Consider the following 8,895-nt stretch of genomic DNA (forward strand, 5'->3'; position numbering starts at 1 on the left):
CCCCCCACCCCCAGCTCTCAAAACATCTAGAATGGCTCCCACGTCCAGCCAGGATACTGAAGAGGCTGAGGAAGAAATCCTCTTGTCTCCGGTGAACCAAGAGCCGGTGTGTGGAGGCCTGGAGCCTCCAACCAGATCATCACTGAATCCCATGGCTTCCCCAGGCCAGCAGGACACCAGACCCCAGGCCCCACAGGCCTCCTTTCCCATCCACCTGCAGTAAGGAAGTGGGGGTGGGGAAGGGGTGGTCAGCCTTTGGGCAGGACCAAGGAGGGACAAGGCCTGATAAAAGCAGAAGATGCTGGCCTTGCAGGGCAGCCTCCGAGTCCTTGGACCCACACACCCTGCAGCTGCTCTGGGGACAGCGAGAGTTGGAGATCCAGGCCCTACGCTGGGTTGTCCATGGTGGCCGAGATGCTCGGTACAACCACATCTTGCAAGAGGTGGCAGGGTTTCCTGCAGAGAGGTCAGGAGTGAAGCACCAGTCTCCCAGCCCAGACTGTCCCTTCCTGGTCCTGGCCCCAACTTCTGGTTTCTGTCTGACCCTAACCACTGAATCCAACCAGCCCTGACCCTTACCCTGACCTTTGTCCCTAGGACCTAGTCCTTACCTGACCCTGACTGGAACCCTAATCCTGGACAAGTCAGTAAGCTGGGAACAAGATCGGTGGACACTACATCCAACCTGAGTCCTAGCCCCGAGCTAGCTCGCCCCAGTCACTGCTCCCAACCTATAATCCACCCAGACTTGACCTGGGGGAGCTGGATCTGATCTGGCCCATCCTTCAGTCAAGAAGCCCAACTACACCCCAGTCCTCAGGTTCTGGCTGCGAAGAGGAGGCCAAGGCCTCTCTTGCCCCCCTTGGCAGCTGAGCAGAGATAGGGGCTGCTGAGATCCTGCCCTTCTCCTAGGAGCTCCTGGAATCAGGAAAAGTTCCTGCAGAACCAGGTGCAGAAGCTAACCCTGGAGCTGAAAGAGCAACAGAAGCAAGCCCAGCTGGTGAGGGCAGGCGCTGGGTGCAGACTAGGGGCTGGGTGGTCAGGGACTCCCCTCCCCATCTTCCTAGTCTTAGTGTAGAAGCTCAGTGGAAACCTGTCCACCAGGAGTGACCCCTACTGCTATGTAAAATATCGGTGGCATAGCTTCCAGCAACGCACAAGCTACAATGGGGTAATACACTGACAGACAAGGAGTGGTTTTATATGAAGAAGAATGTGACATCAGATTTGGAGGAAGACTCATTAACAACCTACGATATGCAGATGATACAACTTTTCTTGCTGAAAGCAAAGAGGATTTAAAATAGTTACTCATGAAGATCAAAGATCACAGCCTTCAGTATGGGTTGCATCTCAATGTAAAGAAAAAAATCTTCACCCCTGGACCAGTAAATAACATCCTGATAAATGAAGAAAAGACTGAAGCTGTCAGAGACCTCATTTTGCTTGGGTCCACCATCAACATCAACACTCGTGGAAGCAGCAGACAAGAAATCAAATGACATAGTGCATTAGACAAATTTGCTTCACAAGACCTCTTTAACATGTTCAAGAGCAAAGATGTCAATTTGAGGACTAAGGTACACCTGACAGAAGCCATGGCATTTGCAATCGTCTCATATGTATATGAAAGTTAGACAGTAAATAAGAAAGGTCACAGAATAATTAATGCATTGGAATTGTGGTGTTGGAGAAGAATATTGAAAGTGCATGGACTACCAGAACAAACAAATCTGTGTTGGAAGAGACACAGCCAGATGCTCCTTAGAAGCCAGGCTGGTCAGACTTCATCTTTCCTACTTCGAATCAGGAGGGACCAGGGCATCACGCTTGGTAGAGGACTGGCGGAAAACGGGAACATCCCCAATAAGATGGACTGGCATAGTGGTCGCAGCAACAGTTTAACAATGATTGTGAGGCTGATTCATTCCGTTGTGAAGAGGGTTGCTCTGAGTAGGAACCTAACAACGAGAAGTCAAGGACCCACTGGCTTCAGGGCCGGGACCTGGATAGGGTCAGCATGGATGTGTGCAGACTTGGGGATGGGGTGGGCCGGGGTCCCGAGTAGGGTGGGCTGGATGGAGAACTTACCCTCTCTCACACAGGAGAAGGAGAAACTAGAGCAGCAGTTGTTGCAGACCATCCAAACGCTACAGCAACTCGAGGCAGAGCTGGAGACCTTTCAGAAGTCCTGCCTCCTGCAGCTGGCCTGCTCGTCCTGGTTGGGCCGCATACTGCGGTCTCAGACAGGCAGCGTGGAGGTGAGGCCACGCCCTCCCAAGCAGCATGCCCTCTCTAGACTGTGCCTCTCCTGGGTGCCCCAGACTGGGTTGGATCCACCTGCTACTCAGCAAGTGTGTGCTGAGTGGGAGAGCTGTTAGGAGAGAAACCATTTCTCTCCATCCCCCAGCCCTGCCTCTGGTCTTCCCACTTCATCCTGTAGGTAGTGACAGCAGAGACAATAATGGAGCCTTGTGATTCCTCCCAAACTGAGCTGGTCTCCATCTCAGGGGAGGTGAGTGAGGCCCCCCACCTACTCTCAGCTCTGAACCCCATGGTATCAGGATGAGGGGCCCGAGTGCTGGTTGCTTTCTGACCAGGGTTTCCAGCTGAAGGATGTGGACTGGAATAGTGTCGCCCAGCGGTACCCCAACCTGTTGACAGAGGCAGCCCTCTTGGAGCACAAGTAATGTGTTGGGCCAGGCGCACCTAGGGGCTGGGAGGGCCTAGGAGTCCCCGCTCTACCCCGTGCTGTTAGCATGTCAGCCTCGGTCCTCTGACCTATCAAACAAGCAAGGTGGGGGGTCTCTAGGCCTCCTGCCCTGTGCTTTAATTAGATGCTGCGTGCCAGGTACCCAGCCACAAACGTATGTTCCCACCTGCCCTAGGAGGAGGGTGGGACAGGGCTAGGTGTCCAGGGCCAAAGCCTGCACCCAGTGAGCTGAGTATGACCCACAGGCAGCCCCGGCCACCACCACAGCTGCCGAAGCAACCGGAACACATATGTGGCTCCGCATCCCGCCTGGAGCGTGTCGAAGGTCACACCAAGAGCGTCGAGTGGAGCACCCTACCCTTGAACTCCACCAGCTCTGAGGTCATCAACGTCAACTCCAGAACCTCTCAGCTGTCCACACCATCTCGTGTGCAGAAGGTGACAGGGCATCCGCCTGGGGAGTCAAGTCATGTGTCTCTCCAGCAGACCACGGCCCGGGAGAAGATTGGCAGCTCAGATACTCTCTGTGGCCCGTCAGGTGCAGTGGGTACCCCCTGCCCCCCAGCCCTGCCCTATGTGCACAGGCAGGCAGAGCCCAAGAGGGAGGCACTAAGCCGACTGTGAGGCCCTGCCACCTGCCCAAGCTTGTACCCTAGGGCTCAGTGGTGCCTCCTGTCCGCAAATACTACGGGGTGCTCCGCCAGCTTCTTCAGCCCCCAATCTGATCATGGGGCTCCCTCCTCTCCTGCGGACCCTCGGGGGTGTTGCAGGCCACGTCCCAGCAGCAGACCTATCCTCACTGACCACTCCATGTGGGGGTTACTTTGCTCAGATCTATTGAAAACCCTCTCGGAAGAGGTGAAGCAGCCAGTCCCGCAGCCTGAAGCCAGGAAAGACTCCCGTTCCTCAGCTCAGAGGTCTAGCAGGAGGTAAGAGGCCACAGGGCACCGGCTGGGTGGTCCCTGTGGCTGTCAGGGCTGGGTGGGACGGGGCTGACTTGCTTCACCGCACCGTGCACCCTCCTCCCCGCAGATTGATTAGCTCCTGTCTGAAGATCGTGGCCGTGAACCCCCGTGAGAAGTTCATCCGCGTCCTCAATCAGTCGCTAGAGCAGACGGCCGACCTGGGCGGCTTAGTGCTCCAGCAGCTGGAGCGTGAATTCCCCGTGTGCTTGTATCGATTCCCTGCCGGCACGCTGTTGGCGCCTCAGCACCATGTCACGGTGGGCCCCCATCCCGATCCTGCTTAGCGCCGCCGCCCACACCCCGTCCTCACTGGGCCCATCTGTCCCCACAGGTGTGGGGCGAGGGGTTCAGCAACACCAAGAAACACCTGCCCGCATCCTTGGACGGCGAGTCGACCCAATTCCACCTCAGCCGTAACCGTGTAACCGTTCTCCTGAACCTCGACGGCGAGGTCAGTGTGGGGGCAGGGACTGGGAGAGGGGCTTCACGGGGCAGGTGTGATCACGACGCCCCTGCCCACCCGGCAGATCCTCAGCGAGTTCCAGACCCCGCGCTCTAGGACCCCAGTGTCGAGGGTCTTCTCGGACAACACCGATTTGTCCATCGACCGCGTCCCACTTCCGGAAGCCCCGTCGGACGCTGATACCAATGTGCAGCAGCGCCAGTCTCGGTCCTTGCGCAAGGGACGGTCGCCAGGGCTCCGGGCACATCGCCGGAAACCCAGGTGAGGCCCGCGTGGTTCTCAGTCCGCACCTCCACTAGACCCCGTCCCCAGCTGTCCAGTCCCGGGACCCCGCTGAAACCGCCCCCAGGTTCCAAACTCCGCCTTGCTAGGACAGCCGCTCCAATTCCCTGGACCCTGCCCCAGGCTGACCCACTAGACCTATCTCCGGGCGCCCCTGTCCTGCCAGGCCCGCCCATTCTCGCGGACAGCCTCCGTCCGGCCCTTAGGACACCTTCATCCCACCAGAACTCGGGTCTTTTTGCCTCTCCTGGCCCCCAACAAGCTCCTCCAGCCGCGGGAAGAGCCCAAATGGCCCGAGGACGCCAAAGCCCCAAAGCCTCTGCCCACCATCCCGGGTGAGTGCACGCGGGACCAGGAGCGGTGAGGGCAGGAGGCAAGACGGGACGCCGCCGGCCTGACTCCCTCCCTCCTTTTCCGCACAGAGGCTGGGCCGGGCCTTCACAACAGCCAAGCCAGGAAAGAGATCACTGTCCGGGTGAGACCCGGCAGCGAACTTGCGGGGGCGTGTCGGCACAGCACCCTCCGAGGCCACGCCCCCTCCACGCCCCGCCCCGCCCCCGCCCCGCCTCACAGGGCGCGTCTCTTCCCAGGTGTGCCGGAAGGACGTGGACCGGAGCTGCCCCATGGTGGCGCTGTCGGTGCAGAGCACAGCAGAGAGCAGGTACGGCTTTCGCTTCCTGAGCTGCCCGCCCATCACCGTAGATGCCTGTAGGCGGATTTAAACGCAGTGCGCGCTCGTGGGCCGATGCGCCGGCGGGCAATACATTCGTCTTCTCTCACCCAGCTGGCTCCGTGATTGTGGCGGCAGGAGTCGGGGGCGGGGTGCTGGGAGGCAGGGACACACGGTGACGAGGTCACTCCGGGCGGTCCCGCAGAAAGAAAGACGTCGGAGGCAGGCAGTGCTCGCTGCATTTATTGAACCACCTTTGCCTACAAAGTAAACTACATTTCTGTACACCTGAGAGTTGAAATGATTCCTTTGGTGTCCCGGCGTTGTACCCCAAGAGGAGGGACAATACCCTCACCCGGCGACTGCGACCGAGGCTCTGCCTTGTCCGGGCTGCCAAGGGGCAGGGCCCACAGTATTCAGGGCTTAACCTGAGATCAGAGTCTAAGGAACCCTGAGGGAGGGGAAATAGGTCATTGGTGCATGATGGGACTCGACGCCATCCCAGCAACACTCACCCTACACCCACCAAGGCCACTCCATTGACCATTTCCCGCTGGACAGCGAGGCCAAGAAACCCTGATGAGTGGAAGCAGATTGTGCCTACCCAGGCCAGCCTTGGCTCTCTCTGCCCCTACTGGCTGTTCCCCACCATCAAAGGACTTTTCTAGGCCGACCCTCCCCCCTACATGCTAGAGTCCAGTTGCCTCTGTGCCAGGGTTCAGGTGAGCTTGGCAGAGAGTGGGGGCTTCCACTAAGGGTGGGACTGGACCGGGGGGATGGGATCCAAGGATTGCATGCACCGGAGTCCTGGCAGTCTGGTTGCCACATCCAAGGCTGGCTGTGGGGTGGGATGTCGGTGGGCTCTAGGGCTCTGGCCTGAGGTGATGTCCAGGGCTCTCAGGGCAGTCACAGCTGCCAACCCCTGACCCAGGCCCCTGAGCCGACGACCCCTGAATGGCTGCTCTGTGGACCCCCAAGAGCTGGTGCCTGAGTCGGGTGGCATCGGGCACTTGGGGGGAGAGGGGATCAGTTTACAGCCCGAGGCCCCTGAGCACTCTGAAAAGCAAAGAGGCAGGCAGACCCTAAGCCTAGGCCCAGGTGTGGGAGGGGCACAGGTCCACCCAGAGCCCCATCTGTACCTGGGGCAGTGAGGCCCGAGGCCAGTGAAAGGGATCACAGGTACCCAGAGGTGGCTGGGAGAGTGGGGGAGTCAGAAATCCAGCTACCTCGGGCTTCCCTCCCACAGCCTGTTTCCCCAAGCAACCCCCCCCCCCATACACCCAACCTCCTACCGCTTTAGGCTGCACCTCTCCCCAGTACTGTACCCCCACCCCCCTCCACAGAAGCTGGGAGCCTGCTGTCCACATAAGCTCTGGGGCTAGACTGGCCTCTCTTGGGCAGGTAGGGAGAGGCTCCATGGAGCCTGTGTTAGGTCAGAGGCCTGGGACAAATCTTAAGCCATCTTCATAGGGCGAAGCCAGGAGCCCAGTAGTGGCCAACTGATCACCAAGCATCCTCAGAGCTGGGAATCTACAGCACTTCCTCCCTAGGTCCCGCTGCGTCACCAGACTGCACCTGCGTCCTCTTCTCCTGGCCCTGCCTGCTCTCCATTCATCCCCTGTGGTTCCTCTCCACACCTGGTCCTCCTCTCTGGGTTCCTGGCCTCAAGGTCCAACTGGCTCTGTGACTATGTCCCTCACCACCCCCAGTCAGCCATCTCTGCTTCCTGACCCGTAGAGGAGGGTCATCTGGCCGACTCTGAGCCCAAGTCCCTGGTCCCTGGTCTGGGTGGGCTTTCCTCTGGAGATTGGGCCCCACTGGGCAAGGGGCCTCGGTTCTACGGCCTGTGTCTTGGCTCGGTGCTAGCCAAGACCACTCAGAAGCCACTGACCCTCAGTGGGACCCGACTTGCCTTGACTCTGTGTGCCCTCTGCCACCCTTTTCTGGAATTCCTTTTTCCAGATCTACCAGCCCTGGGGACCTCCAGCTTGTGTGGGGGAAGGGGTGGGGGCAGGAGAGAAGGTGGTGGGAGGGAGGACTGGGGATTGATGCAGCCCCTCCCTCAGCAGCAAGCCCCCAACTCCAGAATAGGATGTCCCTGTCACCGCCCCTCCTGCTCCCTTCCTCAGAAGGTGTTGGGGGTCCCTCTTGGGCCCTGGGGGAGAGACTCAGTACCTGGGGCCAAGCTGGGATGTCCAGGGGCAGCTTGGGGCCCAGCCTCATTCTTTTCCCCTTTAGAGCACCTCTGTGGACCCTGGGAAGCTGCTGTCCCTTCCTTCCTGGACTTCAGATGCCTACAGGGGAGGGGACTGGATTTGGGGGTGGTGACCTGAAAATGTTCCCTCCTACCCCCAGGCAAGGCTTATCAGGGGAGGGGCACCCACCATGGGCAAAGCTCCCTCCACGTCTGGAGCTTGGCCAAGGCTAGGTGGTCAGAGCCAGCTGCGGGATCCGACCCTGGGGCAGAGGCGCTGGTTAGGAGATTCTCCGGCCTGTGTCGGGTCAGCTGCTCCCTAGATGCCCAGGCCTGAGGAGAGAGGGCTGCTTTGTGGACAACACCTTGCGACAGGAGGGACACTAGCCTTTGGTTCGAAGGGCTCTCTCAGCATAGATCAGGGTTAGAAAGAGGGCCTGCACCTCAGCCCTGCTCTACGACCTTACTATAGCCCTGAAAACTGACCCATGGAGGGGGTGTGGAAACCCTGGATGTTGGTCCATGGGGGAGACTGGAGCCCTGGACAATGGTCCATGAGGGAGTACCGGGGCCCTGGATGCTGGAGGGAGAGGGGAAGGTCCCGGATGCTGGCTCATAGAGGTGGGGGCAGGGTGGTGGAGATCCTAGATGCTGGTCCACTGGGCCCTGGTCACCAGTCCATAAGAGGGGAGAGTCCTGGACCCTGCTGTGTGAAGTGGGGTGTACCTGGGACTTGTGTCTTCGCTCCCGTAGGCCTTTGGTAGGATTCCCACAGAGGACATGGCTGGTGCCTGGAGAAGAAGACATGGCTGGGCCCACAGGAGGGTCTAGGGGCTGTCGGGTCAAGTTTAGGCCAAGTGAGTTGGTTACCATGGGTGAGGTTGCTGGCATCATCTTCTGGGGTCCCGTCTTTGGGGAACAGGCCTTCTGGCAGGTGGTCCTCAGGAAGCAGTAGGGAGAGGGGCCAGAGGCTGGGGACCCGGGGCTGGGCTTCAGGTAGGGACTTCATGGGGGCTCCCTGGGAACGATCTGCCAAGGGCAGAATCAAAGGTCACCACAGCCTATGCCAGCCAGGCAACCCAAGAGCCCACCACAGACTGTCCAAAGGCCTCAACCTTTGACGTCTGCTTCCAGAGACCCTCAGTCTCTGATCCCTCCTCCCCTTGTGGCAAGGGACACAAAGTCCATGTAAACCAGGCTTCCCCAGATGCTGCCCAAGAGGGAAGGTCTGGCCCAGGCCCTGTATGCAGAGCTCTGGGGATGATGATATGTCATAATTCAGACATATTATCAGGGGAGAGGGGAGTGAGGTACACAATGTGACCCCTGAGGAGTCTGGGACTGTGGAGACCTCCCCCGCATGGTGGAACTGGGTGTGGAGGGCTCTTCTCTTAATGGGAACTTAGAGACCTCTCCTCCTGGGGGGTGGGGGGGAGGTGCGGATCGCTCCTGCTGGGGTGGGGGATGGAGACCTATCCTGGGGGTGGGCATGGAGATTTCTCCTCCGAGTGTGGGGAACGTAGAGACCTCTCCTCCTGGGAGTAAAATGGAAAACTCTCCTCCTGGTGGGGCGTGGAGACCTCTTCTCTGGGGGGGAGGAACGTAGAG

At 59.3% G+C, this 8,895-nt stretch overlaps 2 protein-coding genes across 2 annotated transcripts in view; one reads left to right on the forward strand and one right to left on the reverse strand.

Moving 5' to 3' along the window:
* The first annotated feature begins 31 nt into the window (after positions 1-31).
* On the forward strand, positions 32-5,761 carry LOC102821793 (chromosome unknown open reading frame, human C11orf35). The gene is made up of 15 exons (XM_006877008.1): positions 32-219; positions 314-466; positions 913-1,000; positions 2,106-2,261; positions 2,444-2,515; positions 2,601-2,686; positions 2,959-3,333; positions 3,484-3,642; positions 3,746-3,935; positions 4,010-4,129; positions 4,206-4,402; positions 4,649-4,758; positions 4,846-4,898; positions 5,014-5,131; positions 5,655-5,761. The coding sequence occupies exons 1-15, from the start codon at positions 32-34 to the stop codon at positions 5,759-5,761; spliced, it is 2,172 nt and encodes a 723-aa protein (XP_006877070.1).
* Positions 5,762-5,844: 83 nt separating this feature from the next.
* LRRC56 (leucine rich repeat containing 56) overlaps positions 5,845-8,895 on the reverse strand; it is a 42,844-nt gene continuing 39,793 nt past the window's right edge. Inside the window, exons 7-11 of the mRNA XM_006877009.1 lie at positions 8,158-8,305; positions 8,014-8,078; positions 7,478-7,620; positions 7,269-7,402; positions 5,845-6,149 (exon numbers count right to left, since the gene is read on the reverse strand). Of these exons, the coding sequence (XP_006877071.1) occupies positions 5,845-6,149; positions 7,269-7,402; positions 7,478-7,620; positions 8,014-8,078; positions 8,158-8,305 (795 nt within the window). The remainder of the gene's footprint in view (positions 6,150-7,268; positions 7,403-7,477; positions 7,621-8,013; positions 8,079-8,157; positions 8,306-8,895) is intronic.

Source organism: Chrysochloris asiatica, unplaced genomic scaffold (assembly GCF_000296735.1).
Source record: "Chrysochloris asiatica unplaced genomic scaffold, ChrAsi1.0 scaffold00439, whole genome shotgun sequence".
NCBI lineage: Eukaryota > Metazoa > Chordata > Mammalia > Afrosoricida > Chrysochloridae > Chrysochloris > Chrysochloris asiatica.

Bases quoted from the DNA above. Each gene is read 5' to 3' on its own strand.
- LOC102821793 (XM_006877008.1), top strand. From the start codon at position 32: ATGGCTCCCACGTCCAGCCAGGATACTGAAGAGGCTGAGGAAGAAATC. The intron at 467-912 runs GTCAGGAGTGAA...CCCTTCTCCTAG, and splicing joins GCAGGGTTTCCTGCAGAGAG to GAGCTCCTGGAATCAGGAAA. The intron at 5,132-5,654 runs GTAGGCGGATTT...CCCGCTGGACAG, and splicing joins GCCCATCACCGTAGATGCCT to CGAGGCCAAGAAACCCTGAT.